The sequence below is a fragment of the Pristis pectinata genome, chromosome 10 (genome assembly GCF_009764475.1).
Source record: "Pristis pectinata isolate sPriPec2 chromosome 10, sPriPec2.1.pri, whole genome shotgun sequence".
NCBI classification, from domain to species: domain Eukaryota; kingdom Metazoa; phylum Chordata; class Chondrichthyes; order Rhinopristiformes; family Pristidae; genus Pristis; species Pristis pectinata.
In genome coordinates this window covers 83,066,974-83,094,032 of record NC_067414.1, presented here as the reverse complement: position 1 = coordinate 83,094,032, position 27,059 = coordinate 83,066,974, and the positions used below count along the sequence as shown (strand labels likewise).

The 27,059-nt window shown below is 42.4% G+C and overlaps 1 protein-coding gene across 1 annotated transcript in view; it reads left to right on the top strand.

The window, feature by feature from the left end:
* scml4 (Scm polycomb group protein like 4) overlaps positions 1 to 26,069 on the top strand; it is a 102,541-nt gene extending 76,472 nt beyond the window's left edge. Inside the window, exons 7-11 of the mRNA XM_052025440.1 lie at positions 5,650 to 5,850; positions 13,960 to 14,148; positions 18,006 to 18,272; positions 24,227 to 24,390; positions 25,944 to 26,069. Coding sequence (XP_051881400.1) covers positions 5,650 to 5,850; positions 13,960 to 14,148; positions 18,006 to 18,272; positions 24,227 to 24,390; positions 25,944 to 26,069 — 947 coding nt within the window. The remainder of the gene's footprint in view (positions 1 to 5,649; positions 5,851 to 13,959; positions 14,149 to 18,005; positions 18,273 to 24,226; positions 24,391 to 25,943) is intronic.
* The last annotated feature ends 990 nt before the right edge of the window (positions 26,070 to 27,059 follow it).

The following is a 27,059-nucleotide window of genomic DNA, read 5'->3' as shown; positions in this document are numbered from 1 at the left end:
TTACATAAAAAGTAGAACTAAATGATAAATTTTTCTTGTTATAAGATGAAATTTCCCCTCTAGATGATATCAGAATGTATGTAAATAAAAGCAATTCATTGTTTTGGTTCTCTGTCCATCAACCCCACCTGATCTGCAGAGAATTTCGAGGATTTTCTGTTCTTTTCACATTTCCAGTTTAAAATAGATAAGATTTCTTTATTAGTCACATGTACATTGAAACACACAGTGAAATGCATCTTTTGCGTAGAGTATTCTGGGGGCAGCCCGCAAGTGTCGCCACACTTCCAATGCCAACATAGCATGCCCACAACTTCCTAACCTGTACGTCTTTGGAATGTTGGAGGAAACCGGAGCACCCAGATGAAACCCACACAGTCACAGGGAGAACATACAAACATCTCTTGTAAACATCAACCACCCTTTCAAGTGTCACATTATGGACTGCCAAATGACATCATGAAAGCACAAATACGTTTCCCTACAGTTTTAGCTAAATTGTAAACCGCTGTACTTTGGCAGCTGTTTATAACAGGGGACCAAGCACCAGTTCCTGGGGATGAGAATATCCTCTGTGAGCATTGCCACAGGAGATTTGCTAATGTTTAAAGACATTGTCTAAGGAAGATTTCTTTGATGGTACCAGTATCATGCCTCTTCAAGCAGTCAGGGAGATTTCAGGTCTTCCCGATATTATGGTGTTTCTAAATCAAGGGATGAGAGTGCAGTTTTGTTGTGTTTTAAATGAGCCCCAGCTTACATTGAAAATATTAAGAAGATAAAGCATTACATTTACTTTAATTAGATATGGTTCCTTTTATTTGGATACAGGAATGCATTTTTCAGAGTAGAGTCTACTTTAGCATTCTTTCAAAGGTACTTTCTTGCATCTCGAGCACAGCTGGTCTTAGATCTTCTTGAATGATAGGATATGGTGGTGAGATTAATCCATACACCATGGTATCTTGAATCTGTTTAGATGATTACTGCAGCTTCCTTTGTTGAACCACACTGATGGGATCTACAATGTAGGGCAACAGGTGTAACTTTACACCAGAAAACATTTCAGATTAATTCTAATCCTTTTAAAAAAATTATTATATACCCCCCATGCAAACCTTCATGCTGAATGGTGAAACACAACTGACTGCAGGGGAACTCACGGGTGTTTTGATGCTGACCTCACCTGCTGTTCACTGATATTCTTCCAGAAGAGTTCAATGGCCAATGATCCAAAGAAGAAACTCCCTTTGTTTTCAATTGGCTTTGATGATTTCAACACAGACTGGATATTGAACCACTCTCCCCCCACCCAGCCCCTGTCCCCACAGTCACTCTGGCTTTGTAGCTCACTTGGTATAAACTCACTGAAAGGTCTGTTTTGCAATAGAGCAAACTAAACATCATTGCAATATTAAGCTTAGACTGAAAAGCAAAACACTATAGAAATTGGAAACCTAAAATGAAACAAGATATGCTGGAAAGACTTAGCAGCCCAGGAGAGAGTTAACATTTCAGGTTGAAGACTTTACCTCAGAACTGGGGATCTGATCGGTGGACTTCAATCAGTAACAACACCTCCTCCTCGCTGATCATCAACATAGGTGCACCTCAAGGCTGCATGTTTAGCCCCCTGCTCTACTCCCTATACACACACAACCGTGTGGCGAAGCACAGCTCCAATGCCATATACAAATTCACTGACAACACCACTGTTGTTGGATGAATCATAGGTGGTGAGTCAGCGTACAGGAGCAAGAGAGGACACCTGGTTAATTGGTGCCACAACAACATCCTCTCACTCAAAATCAGTAAATCTAAAGAACTGATTGTTGACTTCAGAAAGGGGAAGGAGGGTGAACATCCACCAGTCTACGTTGGTGGATCAGCAGTGGAAAGGGTTAGAAGCTTTAAATTCCTGGGTGTTAACATGTCAGATGGCCTGTCCTGGGCCTGGCACATAAATGCAATCACAAGGAAGGCGCGCCAGCATCTTTTCTTTCTTAGGAGGTTAAGGAGGTTCGGCATGTCACCGAACACTCTAACAAACTTCTACAGATGTACTGCTGAAAGTATCCTGACAGGATGTATCATGGTCTGGTACGGCAATTCGAATGCACAGGAACATAAGAAGCTGCAGAGAGTAGTGGACTCAGCCCAATGTATCACGGGCACATCCTTCACCACCATTGGTAGTATTCACATGAGGTGATGCCCCAAGAAGGCAACATCTATCATCAAGGATCCCCACCATCAAGGCCATGCAATCTTCTCGCAGTTACCATTGGGCAGGAGGTACAGAAGCCTGAAATCCCACACAACCAGGGTCAAGAACAGCTACTTCCCTTCAACCATTCGGTTCTTGAACCAATGCGAACAAGCCAAATCACTACCTCAGTATAGCAACACTATGACCACTTTGCACTACAATGGATTTTATCTTTCTTTATTCTAATTGTGTTTTCTTGTAAAAAAGATGTGTATAATTTATGTTTAATTCATGGTTTTTTTGTGAATGTTGTGTATCTGATGCTATGTGCCTGTGATGCTGCTGCAAGTAAGTTTTTCACTGCCCCTGTGCATATGGCAATAAACTCGACTTTGACTTTGATCAGATGAAAACCCAGACTTGCCCATATTAAAAATGCTGACAATTCATATTGGGCCCGAATGTGTGCTAACCACCGACAAATGTACCAATGATGGCCTTAAGCTTCCATTGTCCATTTCTGCACAATTGGTAATTGGTTGCATGTACCGAGATACAGTGAAAAACTTTGCTTTGCATGCCATCCAAACAGATCATTCCGTACATAAGTGCATTGAGGAAGTACAAAAAGGAAACCAATAACAGAGTGCAGAATATACTGTTACAGTTACAGAGAAAGTGCAGACAATAAGGTGCAAGGGCAGTGATGAGGTAGACTCACCTAGAACAAGTTCCACCTGCAAATCGGCTGGAAAACTAAAAAGTGGCATACCTTATCCCTCCGGACATTGCTGATTGTCAAGTTGTCAACAAGCAACGTGCTAGAGGAACTCAGCGAGTTGAGGAGCATCTGTGGGAGGGAAAGGAATTGTCAACGTTATGGGTCAAAATCCTGCATCAGAATTGTCATGTTGTCAAGGTCATTCAGAACAGGCAAAACTGTAATAAATGACTTCAACATTTCTTTTAATGTAAATGATTAAGTTTAAAAACATATAAAATACAGACCTAATGTGGGTAAATGGGATCAGTGTAAGTAGCTGCAATAGGTAGCAAGGACATAATGGGCCAAAGGGCCTGTTTCTGTGCTGTATGACTCTATGGCTCTATGTCTCTTCCTCACAGCCATGCTGCTTCATTCAACTGACTGGGCTTGCTGTTGTGTCACCAGATCTAACCTGGCGCAGGTCCAGTGGGCGGGTTCCCAACTGTAGGTGCTGGGGAATTGCAACAAGTATACACTCTGTTGCTCAACTCACTTTGAAGTCCAATGGCAATATGCAATTGAAGAGTTAACAATGGAGCTCATTCAACAGGGGTTCCACACTGGTGCCAACGTCCCAACAAGTTCTGGTCCATTATGCCGTTTCATTAATGCTCATGCAACCCCACCCCCTTTTATCCTGTTGTTTGTAAACATCTAACTATCTGCTGCTGTATCCAGCCAGTAATCCAATACTTGTTGACCCCATCTTTACTCCTCGTTGCACAGTGCGTTGCTTTGATAACTATCACCATTGTTTTGAGAAGCGTCTAAGGCCTTTTCCTGCTCACTTCAACTCTACAACCCTCTTTGATTTCTGTGTCCCACCAATTCTAGATTATTGATCATCTTAATGGCTCCACTATTGGTCACCTTGTCTTCAGCTACCAAAGCCCTGAAAGTACTCCCTAAGCTTGCTTCTTTCCCCCTTGAAGATGTTTCTCTTTGACCAAGGTTTTGGTTCTAATCTGTTCTAATCTGTCTTTATGAGACTTGGTTATTCAGAATGTGCAAATGCTGTAACAAATCAGATTAACCATTTACAGGAACAGGCCCTTTGGCCCACAAAGTTGTGCCAAACTAATTAAGCTAATCGTGAAAATTTAATAATGAAAATACTTTAAAATAATTGAAAACACTGCAGCAAAATCAATCAGGTTTTATTTGATCCTGCTCTTCTGAAGTAATGTTTTGCAATGCTAAGTATACCATATAAATACAAGCTATATAAGTGTAAATTCTTACTACCCTTGAAGTATAAAGAAAAGAATAACTAGAAAAATCAAGTTGGCCATCAACAAGAAAAGACCATAAGATATGGGAGCAGAATTAGGCCATTAAATCATGGCAGTTTTTTTAACCCCACTCTCCCACTTTCTCACCGTAACCCTTAACCAATCAAGAACCTATCAATCTCTGCCTTGAATACACCCAATGACTTGGCCTCCACAAGTTCCACAGATTCACCGCCCTCTGGCTGAAGAAATTCCTCCTGATCTCAATTTTAAAGGGACATCCCTTTATTCTGATGCTGTGCCCTCGGATCTGAGACTCTCCTCCTAATGGAAACATCCCTTCCACGTTCACTCAAAGCTAAACTGTTAAAGCTTTCTGTATGCTCATCAAACTTAATGGGAGTTTTCACAGGAGATACAGAAATTCTAAGCATTACCAGACCATACACAAATTTACTTGTTGCAGAATGTTATATAAAAATTTGTTTGTCAACATGCCAGTTCATCCTAGCTTCTCTTAAAATCTTTGATTCACAAAGCCATAAAAAAGTCAATATTAGGAGTGAAGTTGTCATTGCTTATAGTTTATAACAAATGTTCCAGCAACAAAGCTCTTCAGATAGTTCCAAAGTGCATAAATCTTCATTAATGGATAACATAAGAGATCTCAGGAATTTGAAAAAGCCATTAGAGCCAAAAAGCATCTTTCTTTTTCATGGTTAGTTTCACCTTCTCATTACCCATGCCACCCCCTTCTCAAGAACCACACAGTGTTGTCCACTTCCATGGCACCTTATTCCATTAAAAATGCTCTTTGGAACAAGAGGTTTTTCCTGATTTCCTTTACTACCTCTGACATTTTCATTTGCTGTCATTTAACCTTCCATCAACTGAGCCCTTTAGCAGAGAGGCAATGTGGTATAAATTTAATTCCCTTCACACTCTGCAAAACTTCCTTCAACCCAATCAGCTTCTGCTTACCAAAGTAAATAAACCCAACTTCTTGATAAATCATTTGTAAGGGTAGTTGTGGGGGGTCGGGGGGGGGGGGGGGTGCATGGTCGTGGGTGGGATGGGATTGGGAGGGAACAGATTATTGATTTTTGAAAAGATGTTAATAATTGTATTAGTGAGTATTTCCTCTTCAAAGATGCATTCACAATTTCATTGCAAATGCTGAATTCAGTAGATCTTCAGGAACATGCTTTGAGATCTTGCTATGCCCAAGACCTAATGGATAACAACATAATCTTACTCCAGGGTGTAAATGGAACTGTCAGAAGACAAAGGTCAAAACTCATGCCAGGCCTCCTCATTGTGGAAAGTGTAGTCAGCACTGAATGATAATTTCTTGGGGGAAGTTGCCATATTGTTTGCTGATAGGGCTATTTCTTGTGTTATGTCACATGTGCTTGGCATGTCCAACCTTTCTATTTTTGCAGTTTGCATTTATGTCAACAAGCACGCCTGTGCTGGTCCGCATCTTGACAAGAAGAAACTGCAGCAGCTCCCGGATCATTTTGGACCTGCCAGAGCTTCCATGGTCCTGCAGCAGGCTGTCCAAGCATGCATTGATTGCGCCTATCAACAGAAGGCAGTCTTTTCCTGCCTGAAGCAAGGGCACGGTGGTGAACTGATATCAGGTATGTGGTTAAACATGCTCCACATAATTTATGTGAACCAGTGACGTGTGTGAAGCACTTGTGGTAAAAGCAACTGACTCCGATGGTTCGAAAAGGGCAGCAGACCATTCCATACTTTTATTAGGGACTGAGCAGAGATCATTACACTCTTACCTGCAGTAACATCAGCAATTACGTGCATCTTTGAATAGGTGACTGTGTCAGTGAAAGCAGGTTCTCATTCATCTTTTCTGTGCCTCCACACTTTAGCCGGTCTCAAGAGCTGCAGAGATGTTTTAAAGCAGGGAAGTAATGCAATCAAGCACATTATCAAGACATGACTCACCACCAAACCTGGTGAAACAAAAAAAGACTCTTTCTCATTAAGTCCTTTAGTTTTTTGGAAGTTCATATTACAAATCAAAAACACTTTTTTTTGCCAATATGAACAGTATTTTTTCAAAAGGATGCCAAATTATTCAAGCATGTTTTCACTTCAGTGCCTTGAGGCACTGGTGTCGGATGTGAATCAAGTGGAGTGAGGGAGAAGTGAAACCAAGAAAGGCCAGGCCTGGTCATCTGGGAACGAAGGGGCTACCAGAGGACAGGTTGGCACGTGTATTCTACTTCATGGCAAGTGTCCCAGAAAGAGTCTGGTTCATTGGTCCATTGGCAACTGGTGTGTGGCACTGAGATCCCTAACTGCAATCTACTTCTGGGTTTGGTGTGTTGTAATGATTGTTCATGCCTTGACATTTCATCTTTCATTGCTTTAAACCAGTTTTAATAATTAACTTGAGAAGCTGTGGGTGGCTTTGCAATTTACATCACATAAAAGCTAACTTTTTAAACTCAGGGTGGGATTACTCCCAACTCCCCTCACCCTCCCCCACCCTAATCCCACCACTTCCATAAGGTGTAATGTTAAAAGAGAATACATTTATTTAAAAACAATATGTTTTTCTTCAGTATTTACAGTGGGGAGTTGGAGGTGGAAAAAACAAGGCTCTCTGAATTGGGCACAACAAAAATTTTTGACTTAAAGGATAATGTATTGAATAATGGTTAATTTTTGAGTTTACTGGATGCTATGTTTATGTATTATTTAACGTAGGTAAGAAATAGGAGTGGCAGAAAGTGACTTGGCCTCGCGTGCCTGCTCTGCCAGTCAGTGAGACCATGGCTGATTTTCTTTTACCTCACAATTACTTTCCTGCACTAAACCTACATCCCCTTGGTATCTAAAAATCTATCAATCTGTGTTGAAAATTGATATTGGTATTGCTTTTATTATAGTCACATGTACTGAGATAGAGTGAAAGGTTTTTGTTCCGTGTGCCATCCAGACATTCAGCAAATGAGCTTCCACAATCATCTTGGGTAGCAAGTTCTTAAGATTCACACTCTCGAGATGAAGAAATTTCTTCTCATCTCTGTCTTGAATGGCCAGTTCCTCACTTTGTGACCTCTGATTCTAGACACCTAGTCATGGGAAAACATCATTCCAGCATCCACACTCTCAACAGAAACAAAGGACTGCAGATGAAAAACACTATGATGCTGGAGGAACTCAACAGGCCAGGCAGCATCCATGGAGAAATGCAGGAGGTCAATGTTTTGGGTCAGGATCCTTCTTCAGGACTGAAGATAGGAAAAGGGGAAGCCCAATATATAGGAGGGAAAAGCAGAGCAGTGATAGGTCCACACTCTTAAGTTCTGTAAGCACCTTGTATGAATCAGAGAGTCATACCGTACAGAAACATTCACCTTGCTGTCTTTTTGCTCAGCTACACTACCCTCAGTTGCCTGCACTGGGGTCTGTATCCTTTTATGCCTTGCCTATTTCAGTCACTGAGTAAATGTCTCTTAAATGTAGTGATTGTATCTGACTCCACCACCTCCTCTGGTAGCCAGTTCCAGATATCAATCACCCTCTTGTGTAAAACAAAAAGACGTTCCCCTCACATCCCCTTTAAGACCCCTACCTCTTACCTTAAACCTATGCCACCTTGTTTGATACCCCTACCATGTCTTATATCCCTCTGTCAGGTCCTCTGATTCAGGCAACGTCCTGGATTCTGTCCTGCACAATCATTTCTTTCCTGTAGTGTAGCAACCAGAACTGCATGCAATACTCCAAGTGCAGGCGTAAAGTAAATTTCCTTATTTCCCAATATAATTTTTCATGATCTCTGCCTGTAAGGAACCCTCTTCTTTTACACATAGCTACACAAGCTCTTAGAGTCTGTTTTCATATTTCTCACCAGCCTATCCTTGTATGATACTTTCAGTTTTCTTGGTATCTTTTACTGTGTTTCCAGTCTGCAGGCTGACTGCTCTTTTCCTTCATCTCGTACTATCTTTAACTTCTTTGGTGTTCTCAACTGGACCACTTTCTCTATTTACCTCACAATGATAATATAATACTTGTATATATTAGTTCTTCAAGTGTTAGCCATTGTTTGTTTCCTGTCATAACCACACATCTAGTTTCCCAGTCTAGCAGGTCACATGCATTCAGTGTTTGCTTTATTCATATTTAAGGCCGTAGTTTCATTTTGATGTAAATCACTTTCAATGTTTATAAAGATTATATCCTATGATGTGCACTGTTTCCCCAAAGGCCTTTAACTATCAATTCATCAATTAACTCAGCAAATCTAAAAATAGCCTTTTCCCTCATTGGTTTCTCCACATACTAACCTAGGAAACCATCTCTTGTACACTTCAAAAATTCACCAGTCCAGATTAAGGGTCTCGACCCAGAACGTCGACTGTCCACTTCCCTCCACAGCTGCTGCCTGACCCGCTGAAATCCTCCTTTGTGTGTTGCTCCGGATTTCAGCATCGGCAGTCTCTCCTGTGTCTCCACTTTGTTTGATGTTATCCTGTTTGTTTAGACTGGAAGACTTTTCAAACATTACTTCGTGTCAGTAATTACAAACTAACCGGGCAACACAAGTTTTGCAACTAGTTCATGAAGGTTCATCGAAACCCCGCACTTAGAGTTCCACCTCGTGGCAATTTGTGGAACTAATCTCAAACTGCATGAAAGGATTCACATGGAACACATAGAGGACCGGCCGTGCAGTTGCAGTATCTTTGTCCATGAAGTTTACTTGAGACGCAGTAAACTGTCCGTTGAAAACTTTTTCAATGTGCCCCAGTGACGACTATGAATAACTGATAATTGACAATCTGTGCAAAAAAAACTAAACTAAGAAACAAAAAAAAGGAAAAAGCTTTCTAATTTTCCAAGCAAATAATTTAAACGAAATGTATTTATCATAATGCTTAGTATATGTAGGTAAATGTTAATAACACATCATCACAGGATTGAAACTGTTAGTATCAAAAAACAAGGGTGAAATTATGCTTCTTCAGTCACTCATCAGCGACAGACCTGATAAGCAAAAACAGGTGCACCTAGTAACTGGAGTTCACTGTTCTGGTGCATTCAACCTCTGCTTTCTCAAAAATACCGCAAGATCAGGCAAAGACGTTAAAGGCAGCGCTGTGCACAAAGATTTGGACGTTGAAACGGGACCTCGGAGTTTCCCTCCGGGATTTGTTCGCGCCTTTGCCGCATCGACTGCGGGGAAACGAGATAGGACTTCAATAATTACTCGCTGACAGAGCAGCAGAGCAACGGAACTGGCAAGGAAGGGAGGACAGTGCTTGCTCTCCGATCAATTCCCACAGTGAGAGTGGCCTCAAGCCGCCGTGTGCTGGTTTAGAGAAGGCGGGGGGTGGCTCGAAGCAGTTTTGTCAGCTATTGAAAAGCGTAGCTGGGAGATGTGTGCACCGTACAGACACTTTAATTAGTTGACATAGAAAATAGTAGTAGGAGTAGGCCCTTCAAGAGAGTCTGCTCTGCCTTCCAGTATGATCATGGCTGATCTTCCAAATTCAGTTCCCTGTTCCAGCTTTCTCCCCATATTCCTTGATCCCTCTAGCTCTAGGAACAATATCTAACCCTTTCAATATATTTAATGAACACAGGACATAGCACACTACAGCACAGTACAGGCCCTTCCGCCCACAATGTTGTGCCGACATTTTATCCTGCTCTAAGATCTATCTAACCCTTCCCTCCCACATAGCCCCCCATTTCTCTATCATTCATGTGTCTATCTAAGAGTCTCTTAAATGTCCCTAATGTATCTGCCCCTACTACCTCTGCCGGCAGTGCGTTCCATGCACCCACCACTCTCTACGTAAAAAACTTACCCCTGACATTTAGCCATTGTCGCACTGGGAAAAAGTCTCTGACTGTCCACTCAATCTATGCCTCTGATCATCTTGTACACCTCTATCAAGTCACTTCTCACCCTCCTTCTCTCCAAAGAGAATAGCCCTAGCTCGCTCAACCTATCCTCATAAGACATGCTCTCCAATCCAGGCAACATCCTGGTAAATCTCCTCTGCACCCTCTCTACAGCTTCCACATCCTTTCAATAATGAGGCAACCAGAACTGAACATAATACTCCAAGTGTGGTCTGACCAGAGTTCTATAGAGCTGCAACATCATCTTGTGGCTCTTGAACTCAATTCCCTGACTAATGAAGGCCAACACACCATACGCCTTCTTAACAATCCTATCGACCTGCGTGGCAACCTTGAAGGATCTATGGACGCGGACCGAAGATCCCTCTGTTCCTCCACACTGCTAAGAGTCCTGCCATTAACCTTGTATCCTGCCTTCAAATTTGATCTCCCAAAGTGTATCACTTCACACTTTTCCGGGTTGAACTCCACCTGCCACTTCTCAGCCCAGCTCTGCATTCTATCAATATTCTGTTGTAATCTACAGGAAACTTCTACACTATCCACAACACCACCAACCTTTGTATCATCAGCAATCTTACTAACCCACCCTTCCACATCCTCATCCAAGTCATTTATAAAAATCACAAAGAGCAGGGGACCCAGAACGTAAATTGGGAACAGATGTTCTTGGGGAAGTGCACAGCGGAAATGTGGAGGTTGCTTAAGGAATACATGCATGGGCTCTGGATAAGTTTGTCCCATTGAGGCAGGGTAAGGATGGTAGAGTGAAGGAACTGTGGTTGGCACGAGATGTAGAATATCTTGTCAAGCGGAAGAAACAAGCTCATCTGAGGTTTAGAAAGCATGGATCAGACAGGGCTCTGGAGAGTTACAAGGTAGCCAGGAGGGAGCTTAACAATGGACTTAGGAGAGCTAGAAGGGGACATGAGAAGTCCTTGGCAAGTTGGATCAAGGAAAATCCCGAGGCGTTCTACACGTGATTTGGCTTCAACTGCTCTCTGTGGTGGAGAATCCCACAGGTTCACCAATTTCTGGGAAAAGAAATTTCTCAGTCTTAAATGGCTTACTTCTTATCCTTAGACTGTGACCCCTGGTCCTGGACTTCCCGGCCATTTGGAATGCCCTCACTGCACCTGATCTGTCCTTCTCATCCCCAATCCCTGCACGGTGTGCTTTTTGTTTTGTAAGTTGGTAGTGGATGTTGTAGGCTTCCCTGAGAAGCTCCAGTTTCTGCTGGCCATGTATGGGGAAATGTGTGCTTTGTATGACCTATCTCCATGTCCTGACCTTAGCTAAGCCCATGAGGCTCCTCCTCCACAGCGATGGATGGCTGCTGGCATAGCGCTGGTCGGAATTTGCAACCAGAGCCACCGGCAGTTCACTGAGTGAATGGGCAGTTATTCATGGGATGAATGAATGCTTTTCCAGAAGGAGGAAGAGAAAACTGTCAGGTGAACTATTAGGCAATTATTATTGCTATTTCAGGATTGTGAAACATTAATTGTAGGAACAAAACAACACAACGTAGAAGGATTATGTTAAATGTAATATCGAAAAACAAGCAGTTCTGGAAAGAAAATAAACATTTCACAAAAGACTATTACCATTGGGATCAATATCTGTCAGTAATCTCAGGGAGAATGAGATGGGTGGAGGTGTGGGAATTGTTATCTACCCCCGGTCTGCACCCAAGAGAATGTTGTATGGTACAAGGAGATATGGTGGATGATTGCTGACATAGATTGGTTGGACCAAATAACCTGTTTGCAGGTCATAATTTTTCTGGAACTAGGGGTGCGCCAGAAGAAAGTGTTGCCAGGATCTTTGAGCAGTAAAGGGATTTTGGCTGGGCTACCTGGTGTCCACCTTTTGCACTTCTAACAGGATCATTGGATAGGCGAGGAACAGAATTGGTGCACAATTTTGCCCTCTCTAAATTAGCAGTGTTGAGCCCAAAATATGTGTCCTTGCCACTTTGAATGAGTACAACTATCTCTGACAAGCTCAGAATGAAACATGGCTGGTCACAACCCAAGTAACATCAGTGGAGCTCTGGTGATACTCATAGTCAAAATTTTCTCTTGATCCTGCCTTTGTAGAAAAAGAAAACAAAATGCAAAGACGCAGATATTGGCAGTGTCCAGAATTTCCCACAGCAGAATCTAGAAATTGCTGACAACTGTGTGGATACTTTGTTGGTTCAGACACTCTCCCAGGAGACAACCAGAAAGAGACTCTTGAATTTCACCTTCTTCTGACATCAGGAATGAACTTCAAGAATTCTAACCTAATCTACTGCAGTCTCAAGAATCCACTTTCATTGATAAACTTATTCTTCCTGTGACATGAAACTTGATGTTATGGAACAGCATTGCCATGGGGCAAGTAATAAACCCTCCCACACTGGGATCTTCACCAAAAATTGTGTAAGTAATACGCCTGCACATAAGTTGCTATAGATCACTCCGAACTATGATACTGCCACAATTAATGTTTCAAGCTCCTAATTCAGGTTTATTAAGTGAAGCTACAGAGCAAACGTGTTCTTAATAAGTATTAGCTACTTTGGTTCAAAGGTTCACATGCAGCATAGAGTTCTACACATATGCTTAAGATTCATTCTGAAATATGATGCTGTAACAGAGCACATAGCAGCAAGACAATTAGTGCAGCAGTGCAATGTTAATCACCTTCAACAGTCTTCCAGCTTTTCACTGTGTAGGAAGTTGTTTCAATCCCAACTGAATGATTTGATTTTTCATACATTGGAATTCCTTTGTCACAGTTTTGTCCACTTGCTTATTCTGTTAATAACTCCCAGTAATGCAGTGCTTCCATTCATGATGCTTACAATGCCTTCTAGCCACGTGTCACTGGCATCTTTGGACATATAAATTTCTATTGCCAACTCTTCTTCTTCTAAGGCAGAACCTTAGGATTGAGGATGACTTATATCCACTCTGGTTTTGTGGGTTTTGAGGTGGCTGATGAGGACAAAGTGGGGACTACAGACTCACCTGAACCTACTTTGTGCAACGACATATTGTAATTCTTCTTTGCAGAAAAAGACTACACAATGAATGGTGAAATGTTTACTTCTAACTTGCAGTGCCTCACAGTCAAGGTATAAAACAGTGATTCCTATAAGACCACATAAAATGTTTGTGGACTTGAAACTATTTTCCACACAACCTCCCTTTCTGTCTGCTCATTCACTCAAACACAGTAATATTTTATGTACATATGCCTTCAGTAGAAAGGCGTTAATAAAGGTGTAGTGGAAGTCTACAGTTGTGGGAGTTTATTTCTTTAACTCCACTATTCCACCTTCACTTTTGTCTGTTCTATTGTTTATGCATTTCAATGGGGTACCATAGATTACAGAAGTAACAGCTATACAGGCCTGTCAACTCCAGAATGTTCTCGAATGAATTGTGATAACGTAATGAACACCACAGTTATTTCATTCTGAGCGGGTGATAGAAAGAGATAAAGTGATTGAGGAATGGAATTCAATGTGTGACATCCACTTTGTTTCGAAGGAATTAAAATTGGAATGTTTTCTTAATGATGAGAGATTGTAGAGGAGAAAATTGATACAGTACAAAAGTAATCAAAAAGGAAAATTAAATATTTTCATTTATCTCCTGGAGTTTGAGGTTCAGAAGTGAGTTGACTCTTTCTGGAATACTGTGCCCTCTGTCAAGTACGTGTTCCATTTCCACCACAGGTATCTCTCGGTTTGATGAATCCAAAAACTCGTAATCAAACAATGTTTTAAAAATAAAATTAATCCAGAGTTTGTGAATGCTCTCTGTATGTTCTTTGTGTTTCTCCAGCTTCCTTTGATGGAGAACAGCACACCCTGAGTCTTCCAGCAGTCAACAGTATTGTCTTCATCCTGCGCTTCTTGGAGAACCTCTGCCACAGCCTGCACTGTGATAATCTCTTCAGCAGCCAACCCTTCACCATATACAATGCAACCTCCCAGACCTCGGTGGAGTATGAGAGCGACAGGATGCATGCAGGTACAGCACTGTAAACATGGGTACTGATTAATCCATGCATCATTATTCCTCATCATTTTCATCACAGCCTCTGCATTTTTATACCCTTCTTATGAAATGAAATAGAAGAAATCCCTAACAAATTAACATCCTGTTGAAGGACTGTAGAGGACAAGTCTAGGTGTGCCCTGTACTCTGTGATCATCCACTGCTCTGTTCATTGGATTCCTCCAGTGCTGTGTTTCTGACATCCAGTGTCTTTGAAATTTTTTAGTCATTGATAACAACACTGATGTTCAGAGGATTTGAGGATTAGGCAAGGAAAAACCTGTTACAGGGTGCAATGGATGCAGATTCGATTGTAACTTTCAAAAGGAAATTTGAAGGTAAAACAAAAAGTCACAGGGCTGTCAGGAAATTGGACTGCTTGAAACACACTCCAAAGGGCCAGCACAGATTGATGGGCTGTATGGCCTCCTTCACCATCTCCCCTCTGGTTCTTTTGCCAATTCAATTCTATGTTGTCTGTGATCTTCCTGCAAGTTGAATCAAGATTCTTCCCATCTGTTACATTACATCTCCCCATCATTACATCTCCCTTTAGTCCTCTCTGATCTGGAGAGAACAATCCCAACAAACCCATCATTCTATAAGTCATTCAAATGCCCACTTGACTGTAGTCTAGAATTTCCAGTCAGTGGCAAAGGGTTGGAGCTTGCTGCTAATGTTGGCGAAATGTGTTCCTGAAGACCTAGTGGGTTCTGTGATGTGGATTTCCTTTTGCCAATGTAGGTTGTGTCTGACACCATCAAGTAGGCTTACACAGCTGGTCAGAATGTTCACAGGCAGAAAGCAGGGAAGCAAAAAGTATTGAACTTTAATGATTTTTGTGGAAACTGAAATAAAAAGGTTGGGATGTACATATGGGAAACAGGTAGATGCTGAAATATCATAAAAAGGTTTTAAAATAATAAAATAAAAAAAGATACTATTTTAAAATTACTGGGACTTCCAAATGTTATTCTAAGTTAATGACAGATAAAATTTTTTTAATGTTTGAGAGGTTGTTCATTAGAAATTGTGATTGAGTATGAGTTAAAACTCAGTTAACCCTCCTTTGACCGTAAAAGGATGAAGTTCACATTGATTACAACTGGGGAGAGTGCAACACTGTGGAGGAACAAAACATTACCCATAGCAACCTCCAGATTTCTGCTGTGTATGCACTGATGCCAGAAGTCATTTATTGGTTTTACAGAGAACTGTCAACTAAGCTAATAGATCTACCATCATTACACCTGCAAATTCTAGTTGGGTAGGGGTGTAGAGGAAGAGGATGAAAGAAATGAAAGTTGCCATTCTTAATAATGTCGGGGAGAAGTGATCCCTGGTTTCCTCTCAGTTGTGGATACTTTGTCTTAATATTGTCCAAAGTCAAAGATGGCCTAATCTCACCTTAGGTGCTTGGCTGTTAAAAGTGGATACCTCAGTTTGCTGTAAATGAAATAATATTGCACTTTTTATTCCCCCTCACTTCTGTTGGGTATTTTCCCTCTTATGTTCTTGTAGTATAATTCACAAATTCCCCTAAATAAACATCAAAACCAATACTTTTTAAAGTGTCTCGCTCCAATTATATAATGTGCCAGTAAGACCATGACTGGAATTTTGTTTAGACATCTGGTCTCCTTACCGAAGACTGATTTAAGCAAAGGCATATTTGTTACGTGCAGAGAGATTAAGCAGCCTGAACCTGTGCTCTATAGGGTTAAGAAGAATGAAAGGCAATCTTATTGAAATGTAAAAAAATTCTAAGGGGCTCAATGAGGTTGTGTTTCTCCTGGCTTGTATAACTAATTACTTGGAACCCACTAGCCAGTATTATGTATTTTAAGATCTATTTGTGGTGGAATTTTCAACAGGTACTGAGCTGGTTGGATTCTGTGGAGGTAGTGTGCAGGTGGGGGGATGCTGCCACTTCCTTGGTAAACAGGTCTCGGGTGACTGATCAGCAGTTGCCAATCCCCAGTACACAGTCTGAGCTCAGTGACCTGCAGGCACTGTCAACTTCCCCATCAGTGTGAAAACACTGCCAGGTTCAGACACACTGCTGGGCTCTCCTCTGCTCGGCACTCTTGATATTGCTTGGCCTCGACAATTATCTTTGCTTTCCTTGTCTTTTGAATAGTTAAGGGCTTTTGTTTATTTTCTATTTTATCCATTTTAACTAACCTGCAGTTTAGCTAAGCCTTGCACTTTTCTCATTTGTTTCAGTTTCTTTATTAGTTACTTTTAATCGTTGTTGAAGATGAGATCACCTATTTTTGAATGAAGATTTTGCCAGTCAGAGTGAATGAACACACACACAAATGCACTTCCATACACATGCACATTTCACCTTCACCCCTTCACCTCCCACATGCACACTCCCCACACGCACATACAAATCCCCTCACATGTTCCTCCCCACACACATACTTATAACACCCCTTCAAGCATCAGCCATGTCACTTCCACACCAATCACCCCACATCACCCCTCAATTTCCTCATATATCTTCACATTTACACTCTTACAACACCCTCAGCATCGTTACACCCCAAACAGCCTTCTATATATTCCCCACACCCAAACACTTTCTCCACACACCATACCCAACTCTCCTCTGCGCACATATCCAAAATACTTACCTACTCACAAAGTCACGTAGCATACCTCCCAATACACGCAACACCCCTCTCCTGCTTCACGCATACTGCTTCATGCACTCCCATTCATCAATACATGGATTCACCACACACACACACACACACACACACACACACACACACACACACACACACACACACACACACACACACACACACACACACACACACACACACACACACACACACACGTATTTAGGCATCTTTCAGTCCCACGTCCATATGGATGGAAATGTCATGTGAAGTGATGCACTTTATACTTTGCAAAGGTGAACATTAATTTCTTATAGCTATAACACCTAACTGGGAGCAATTGGAATTTCAGATTTAGTTATTGTTTGATGATGGTCCGTGCCATGTGTAACCAACCTTAAATGACTGCCTTTGGTCTCCAAGATGGTTTCATATCAGTACCACATTAAGAGGCCAGTAAGAATTTAGTTGCACTGGAAGGCAACAATGGGGATTGGTTTCAACTCAGAGGTTTCCAGCATTAGATGTTCTCTCTTTGTAACAAAGGATGAAGCCTGAATGAATCACTTACTGCCTTCATTTGGGATAAATGAACAGCAGTATTACATAGTTCACTGGGGATGTTGCCATGAACAATGTGTCCTGCTTTTAGCACCTTTCCTTTGAAAGGATATCAAACTGTGGATAGGTGGGAAGGTTTGGTTGTGAGCAGAGACTAACGATCAGGTTGAGTGGAGATTGCAGGGAGGTGTTCAAATAAAATAGAATATAACTGGGGAAAATCTAATTCTTCTACAATGAGAGGGGATACATTTCAAGATCCATATTTTAAAGAAATTAATTGGATGTCAATTTTTACACATGCATTTGTTTAGAACAACGAGTCCCTTGCCAAAGATAACATTGGAATCAGAATCCGTATTAACTTGGAAATAGAGATTTGAAAAAGGTTTAAAAATCGTTATGGGATATTACCTGATTTCGAAATGTATATGTAATTATAAAGAAAAAAAAGCTGGAAATTAGAAATAAAACTGACAATGCTAGAAATATTGATGAGAGGTCATTGACCTGAAACTCTGTTTCTCTCCCCACAGATGTTGCCTGACCTGCTGAGTATTTCCATCATTCTTTTTGTTTTATTTGTGATTGTAGACTAGTGGTATCATGTCCTTTCTATAATGATTCCCACTGCAGAAACGGTGATACCAGAGGATGACCTCATTGGATCTGTGGAGAGCAGATATGGTGTGGATTCCATGGACTCTCCTCTCCACTCCATGAACGCCCGCAGTCCATCGAGGCGCAACTCTGGAGAGCACAGGAGTGCAGGGGCTGTTCCCTACAACTACCGCTCGCCCTACCAGTCCTCCAGTGGGCCCCCCTCTGCAGGCCTGCGACGGCTTCCATCCAGCATGGCTGGAGGAGGAAACTTTTATGAGGGGAAGGAAAGTGGTAATGCAGGTATGTTTCGTGCTAGCCACTGCCACAGGGTCAAAGAGTATTGAAACAGGCCCATCAGCCCACTGAGTCCACGCCGACCATCAAGCACCCATTTACATTAATCCTGCATTAATGTCAATTAATCTCCTCACTTTCCAATAACTAACCCTCCCCTCCAAAGTCTCCCCCTCACCTACACACTAGCGACCTTTAACAGTGGCCTAGCGACCCACACATCATTGGGGTGTGGGAGGAAACCAGAGCACCCGTATGAAACCCATATGGTCTCAGGGAGAGCATGCAAACTTCACGCAGACAGCACAGGAGGTCAGGATCAAGCTCAGGTCGCTGGAGCAGTGAGGCAGCAGCTTTACCATCCTCACCACTGTGCTGCCCTTTTAGAAAAGAGCCTACTTTAAAGGTGTGACGTGTGTTTGAAGTGGAGTTGGCGGGCAACACTAAATACAATCAATTCTGTGATTTTCCTGGCCAGAGATGTAACAACCTCTTTCTCTGTCATACTTTCAAAGGTGTTTTGGATTAGCAAATCCAAGGGGAATGTTTCACCTTGTGAGTTTTCCCACCTCTTGTGCAACCTTCATCTTTGTGTTTCTTATCACTGCCTGTCTGCAATCACATCGTGCAATCGAGAGGGCGCCTCCCACAGACCACCTGCCTCAAAACTGTAGAGAACTGGCAGCGTCCCGAGCTGAACGGTTGCACAGCTTCCCTCTAATGTTGGAACTGATCCAACTAGATGAGCCATAACTTGGATCAGGAAATTCCTGGAATGGGATTCTAACTAGTGACTGTAGCTTTATTGTGTTCAGATTTGTCATAATCTTGAAATCTTGAATTAGGATCCACTCAAAAATGCATCCTTTACAAAGGAAACAGAGACAACTTCCTTTATCTTTCTACATAACAATATCTGATGCACAAGATGCATCACATGAGTAGGGATAATGATGTCTGCGTGTGGTACTAGCCAATTCCTTATCTGTGGCCATGAAGAATACCAAAGATTGCCCAGATATAAGAGATGTAGATCAGGTGTCAGGCATGGCCCATGATCTTCTGATTCAGAGGTTTGTGGGTTCAACTCTCACTCTGCTGATGGGTATAAACTCTCAGGTGATGCTTCAGTGCGATGCTATAATGGAGTGCAGCATTGTCAGGGGTGCTGTCTTTCAGGTGAGAAGCTAAACAGAATGTCCTCTTGGATGCTATGACTCTATTTTGAAGACTCGGGCAAATTTTTCAGTGTCTGGTTAACATTTAGCCCACAACCAACATCATGAAAACAGATTATCTGGCCTGTTACTGTTTGTGGGAGCTTGCTGCCTGGGTTAGCCAGATTACAGCAGTGTAAATGCTTACAGCACTTCTAAGTGCTTAAAAGGGACGTCCTGACTTGCTTACATGATCGTAAATGCATGATCCTCTTCCTTTCTTTTGCATTGGTTTATGGATGACGTGATGGACCAACTGATCATATCTTCATGGAGTCAGATTCATGCAGCACAGAAACAGGCCCTTTGGCCCACTATGCTGACCATCAAGGATCCATTTACACTAATCCTACAACAAATCCCATTTTAATTTCCTTACTCTCTCCCCCCATATTCTTGTTCAGTCTTATCTCTGAAGTGAAGGTATTGAGTCCAATATTGTTTACGGTTTCTGAAGCTGAGGGGTGAAACCCAGTGATTGAGTATTTGTAAACAAAGGAACATTCAGCCCCTCAAGCTGTTCTATCTTTATATGAGAACCTGGTTGAATACATACTCACCTTTGCTCCATATTCCTTGGTTCACAAAAATCAATCTTAAGACAAAATGAACACCCGATCTCTCATCCGTTGCCATAAATTCAGCCATTCCAACCACCTGCCATCCACTGTCGGCCAGTCTGCTTCTTGCCTTCACTATGAAGGGTTGGCTTTAAATGATCTTCTGGCCCTGGACTCACAAGATTAGGAGCTATCTGGCATGAAGTGTAGAACACAATCTCACTATTGGCTGTTCCCACCACCAACACCACATGAAGTAGAGTCTCCACCATGTTGTGCAGAGAGGGAAAGGGACCGATGGCTTTGCTCTGCTGTAGGGCGGCATGGACTTAATGAGCCAAATAGATTCATACAGCATGAAAACGGGTCCTTTGGCCCAACTCATCCATGGCAACCAAGATGACTGTTTGGGCTAGTTCCATTTCCTTGCATTTGGCCCATATCCCTTGAAACATTTTCTATCCATGTACCTGTCCAAATATCTTTTAACATTGTAATTGTACCCACCTCCACCACTTCCTCTGGCAGCTCGTTCCATATACCCACCACCCTCTGTGTGAAAAGTTTTCCCCTCAGATCCATATTAAATTTTTCCTCTCTCACCTTAAATCTATGCCCTCTAGTTTTAGACTCCCCTACCCTGGGAAAAAGATAGTGATCTTCCTGCTTATCTCTGCCCCTTGTGATTGTATATACCTCTAGAAGGCCACCCCTCAGTCTCCTTACACTCCAGGGAAAAAAGTCCCAGCCTGTCAGCCTCTCCTTATAACTCAAGCACTCCAGTTCCAGTAGCATTCTTGTGAATATTTTCTACACCCTTTCCAGCTTAATAACATCCTTCCTATAGCGGGGTGACCAGCACTGCACATAATACTTCAAGTCTCACCAACGACTTGTACAGTTGCAACATGATGTTCCAACTCCTATACTCAATGTCCTGACTAACGAAGGAAAGCCTGCCAAATGCCTTCATCGCCACCCTGTCGACTTATGTTGCCACTTTCAAAGAACTACGTACCTGTACCCTGAGGTCCCTCTGTTCCACAACACTCTCCAGGGTCCTGTCGTTTACTGTGTAAGTAGTGTCCTGGTTTAACTTACTGAAATGCAACACCTAAATGGTTATATACAGGTTATGGTGCAAAAATTGGTGGTGTTGTGGATAGTGTAAAAAATAGCACGACACTATTACAGCGCCAGAGATTGGGGTTCGATTCCCGTCGCTGTCTGTAAGGAGTTTGTACGTTCTCCCGTGTCTGCGTTGGTTTCCTCCAGGTGCTCCGGTTTCCTCCCACATTGCAAAAGACGTACAGGTAGGTTAATTTGGGTTTAAAATGGGCGGCGCGGACTTGTTGGGCCAGAAGGGCCTGTTACCATGCTGTAAGTAAAATCTAAAAAAATCTAAATCTAGATACAGCGGGATATAGATCAGTTGCAGATATGGGCAGAGAAATGACAGATGGAGTTTAATCCAGCAAAATATGAAGTATTGCACTTTGGGAGATCAAATGTAAAGGGACAGTACAACGTTAATGTTAGGACCCTGAACAGTGTGATTGTACAGAGGAATCTTGGGGTCCAAGTCCATAGCTCCCTGAAAGTGGCTACCATGTACTATATTATTGCAGAGAAATTTTCAATGATACATTACTTACTTATTACATCACAGAAGGAGGCCATTTAGGTGTATGATAGGGTGGTAGAGTAGGTATATGGCATACTTGCCTTTATTAGTAGAGGCACTGAGTTCAATATGGGAAGTTATATTTCAGCTTTTATAACAGTCTAGTTAGACTGCATCGGGAGTATGGCATTCAATTCTGGTTGCTCCATTATAGGAAGGATGTGGAGGCTTTGGAGAGGGTGCAGAAGAGGTTTACCAGGATGCTGCCTGGATTAGAGGGCATGTGCTATGAGGAGAGGTTGGACAAACTTGGGTTGTTTTCTCTGGAGGGGTGGAAGCTGAGAGAAGACCTGATAGAAAGTTATAAGATTCTGAGAGGCATAGATAGAGTAGACAGCCGGTATCTTTTTCCCAGGATTGACACTGTCTAATATTAAAGGGCATACATTTGAGGTGAGGGGGGGGGTGAGTTTTTTGACACAGAGAGTGGTGGGTGCCTGGAATGTACTGCCAGGGGTGGTGGCGGAGGCAAATATGATAAGAGGCATTTAAGAGGATCTTGGATAGGCACCTGAATGTGCAGAGAATGGAGGGATATGGATATTGTGTGGGTAGAAGGGATTAGTTTAGTTAGTCATTTAATTACTAGTTTAATTAGTTTGGCACAACATCATTGGCCGAAGGGCCTGTTCCTGTGCTGTACTGCTCCATGTAATATGGTGGAAACACTCAGCAGGTTGGGAGGCTTCTGTGGAAAGAGAAACAGAGTTACTGCTTCAGGTTCAGAACTTTTCATCACAGCCTCAAACATTAACTGTTTTTCTTTCCACAGATGCTGCCTGACCAGATAAGTGTTTCCAGCATTTCCTCCTTTTTATTTCGGACTTCTAGCATCTGCAGTTTTATTTTTATTTTCATGGCTTGTTTGTCTGTCAGTCAGATCTGCAGATGACTCTAACCTGTGTCTCCACCCCTTCTCACACCTCCTTCCATCAACCCACTGAATTAGTCATAGTCATAAAGACATCAAAGAGGCCCATTGAGTCTGCACTGACCTTCAAGTGTCCATTTACTTTAATTCCCATTTAATTTAATTTTCCCAGAATCTTTTTCCAAGGGTAGAAATCTCATACAATAGAGGGCATAGCTTTAAGGTGAGAGGTGGAAAGCTTAAAGGGGATGTGCGGGGCAAGTTTTTTACACAGAGAGTGGTGGGTGCCTGCAACGCGCTGCCAGGGCTGGTGGTGGAAGCAGATACAATAATGGCGATCAAGAGGTTTTTAGACAAGTACATGATGCAGGGATTTGGATCATGTGCAGGCAGAAGGGATTAGTTTAATTTGGCATCATGCTTGACACAAACATTGTTGGCTGAAGGACCTATTCCTGTGCTGTATTCTTCTATGTTCAAAGATCAATTCTCCCCAAATTCCCATCAGCTCCGCCCCACCCCCCCGCACCCCCCCTGCACCCCCCCCGCCCCCCAGATTCTACCGCTCACCTTTACACCAGGGAAAATCTACAGAGGCCCACTAACCGACTAAGCCGCACGTCTTTGGGATGTGGGAAGAAACTGGGGCACTCGGGAGATACCCAGGCATTCACGGGGAGAAAGTGCACACTGCACACAGACAGCACCGGAGGTCACGATTGAACCTGGGTCCCTGGAGTCGTGAGGTAGCAGCTCTACCAGCTGTGCCACTGCGCTGCCCTAACGTAACCTTAAAATTCATAACAGAGTCTGGACAAGCAGCCTGGGCTAGGTATGTGGCTATATTTTTAAGCAGTGTATTTTTAGACCTGTGAATGTGTCCGCTCTGTAGGTCAGCCTTGTTTGATTCTGATTGCCGTGGAGGGCAGGAAGTTGGTTTACGCTCCAGGTTTTCATTGAGAACAAGGCCTCAGTGTTTCAGTTTTGTTTTGGTTGTCAAGGAGGGGAGGAGGGGGTGGGGGTGGGGGGAGAGGTGGGAGGATGTATCACCTGGTTCCTGCTTATGTGGAATTACGGAGGAAACCGGAATCAGCGTTTCAGACATTGGCCGAGTCTCCCTGCGCTTTGCACCCTCGATCACAGAGACAAAAACCTTTCTGTGTAGCCAATAAATTAGAGAGGGAGGGGGAAGTGGGGACGGCAGGAAGAGGACAACAGCCGGGCTAAAGAAGCTGCTTGGGAGGAGGCTCAATATAATTTAAAGGACTGAAGCACAGTTACAGAAGGTCTTAAATAGGAAATATGTATGAATTTGTACAGTGTTCATTAAATATATTCTAATTCATTGGACATGAGATCTTTCCCTGAACCTTGTTTAGTTTATTACAGACAACACTGAGCGGATGTCCATTACGTTTATATAATGCTGGCAAGACCTTAAGTGGAAGAACATGACTTTATGTGTAAATACATCAAATATTTGAAATTGAATAGATGCAAAATTTAGATTGGGCTCAGCATTCCTGTTAATTGGCAAAATCATGCTTCTAATTATTTTGCTTTAATATTTGCTTGATCATACATGTTGAATTAACCTATTGTTTTATTTCTTTCATGAATTATTTTAGCATCTAGTCCTGCCTCAGGCCCTGAACGTCACATGCTTCCACAGGACACCCTCCGGTCACCCATCAGACATCCGTCTACCTGGAGTGTGGAGGATGTAATGCGTTTTGTCAGGGAATCTGACCCTCAGGCATTAGGTCCACATGCTGAGCTCTTCAGAAAGCATGTAAGTGTCAATCAGAAAACTTTGGCTTTGCTTCTGCAACCACACATCAAGCTGAGCTTGTCTTTCTGATCAGGCATAAGACAAGGCCAATTAATTTACCTCGTTTGCATTTCAACCTCTTTACAAGTAGTGGATTTGAACTTCTGCATGCACCATTCTATCTTCTATCACTGCAGGCACTATTTAGTTTTACATAGTCTAGTCACAGGTGAAGAAGGCCATGTGGCCCATCTAAGCTCTCCTAGTCCATTTGGCTTAATGGAGTGAAATGGCAATGACCTCTTAAAGATTTGTGATAATTTACTTTAAAGCGAATAGTAAGTTTAAAACAAAGAAACAGTCACAGAGCACATGGCACTAGCTTTACTACTAAGAGATGAGCCAAGACAAAAGGAACTAAAAAATGAACTAGGGCTGGGGTGGAGGTGGGGGTGGGGGGGGGGGGTTAGGGGGGCGGCGCGGTGGAGGGGGGAAGAAAGCAAGAGAGAGAAAACACATATTCACTTGATGGACGAATCAATAACCTAGGAAGCAGCCACTCCTTGTGCAGCCACTTGAGGTGTATTAAACACTATACATGTTAAAAAACTAATTAAAACAGTTGAATCCAACAGCACATTTTGAAGAGGGTAGTCAGATGCCTTGGAATTAGTCCTATTTTTGCTGCTGTTATCTGTAACCTGCTGAGGAATGAGTTGAGTCAATCTTTTGTCCAACCCTGAGAAGTCAGCACTTTGTATTGACTCTGCCAGTTCACCTCCAGAGATATCAATACCATGCAATCTCCACGTGCTCCTCCTTACTCTGAGTGACACTGTGTCCTCTTGTTCATGTGTGTTATGCAAGGTGTCAGCTTGTGTTGCTGATACTGTCAGTAACCTTGAAACAAATCTGTGAGCCTGTTGTCATTTGATCCAAGCGATGAAACTTCAGCAGTATTACCACGGGGCGGCAATGGTGCATATTGGATAATAATGTGCTCTGCCAACCAGTGGTACTGGACTGGAGCTGGCACAAGGCGATTCCATTGCTTACTGCCACCAGGCTGAGTAACACTTGGTGTTTGGCTCTCAAGCTATGGCCACACTAAACTGGGTGTATAAACCAATGCAAACAAAAGCCAGAGAATGGGATTATGGCTGGATTAGTGTAAATGGGTGGTTGATGGTCAGCATGAACTCAGTGGGCTGAAGGGCCTGTTTCTGGCTGTATCTCTAACTATGACTCTAAGGCATAAAGACTGCAATTGCTAGGATTCTCAATAAAAAAACAAATGCCAAGCAGCTTTGAATGTCCACCTAGAATAACTTCCAATAATTTAACTGCCGTGACCCACCTGTTGGAAATTAGAGAGGTAAGAATTCATAGAAATGTAATGTGGTTCTGTAAAAAGTGATAGGTCATTGAGTTGGGCTGGATCCATGGTGGGAACTCAGCCTGCCATTTCTCCTTGCGCATGTTGAAGGAGCCGTCTCATATCCCTAAACATCTCCAGTTTTCACTTTGTTACTCACCCTTTTCATCAGTTGATCTGCTTCTCTCCATTTTTTCAGGAGATTGATGGCAATGCTCTGATCTTGCTGAAGAGTGACATGATAATGAAGTACATGGGACTGAAGCTGGGCCCAGCTCTGAAGCTCTGCTACCACATTGATAAACTGAAACAGGGCAAATACTGAGCCGAGGGGTAAACGTGAGCAGTACGAGTGGATGACGAGTCATTTCTCTCTTGTTCTTGTTTTGTTCCTATTCCTGTCTTTGAAGGTGCACTTTCCTCCTGCTGCAGTTGTTCAGGAACCTTCTGGTATGTTTGGTGAAGAGGGACTCGGATTAACTTGACATCTTGCTGCAGGACCACACACAAGGGCTGGTTTGTGGGTGATTTCATTTGTGATTTCTTTCCGTGCGCACATAAACCCTACGAACATCAGCAGTGCATGCGTTGAGTTTTCATGCCTGGGATTCCAGTGAAAATACCTGAGACGTTTTGCCTGACCCTGTTTACTCATTGAACTAAATCTTCTGGAGGTAGCATTGATTAAGTGGGTGTGTAGCATTAATGTACAAATGCCAGACTGAATGAACGATGGCCTTTATGTAATGTGTACAATACAACATAATCTAATTTTAATTTTAAGGTGAACGGCTTTGCCTTTAAGAAGTTATATTGAATGGTGTAAATAAGTGTATAATTCTTTGCTACTGAAGGTTAACATTTTACTTAGCAAGTTCCTGGCAACAGAGTATGGGATGATTAATTGTTGGATGATTCCAGAAAGCGGCAAAATAGAGATTGTACCTTATTTTCAGAAGTGTATCTTTGACACCCTGATGTTTGTTGTGTATGTAGTAACACTGAGTGACACAGATATATGTTCCTTCAACTGAAGGCCCTCAGCACTTTTGAGGTTTAATCTTGAATACCTGGTAAACGAGCTCTAGCAAAGACCACTGATTATAGCTTCACGAAACATGTTGCCTGCAACTACTGACTGTAAAAATTACAATGTCGATCAGATTGAATCTGTGAACATTTTAGTAGATGTTTTTCTTAACATTCATCAGACCAGGGCTGAAACCAGAATATGAAAGAACAATGGTTGTTGCTTGGCATGGGATTAGTCAATCAGCGTACACTTCGAGAGTAAGGTTAACCAGCCACTGTTCAC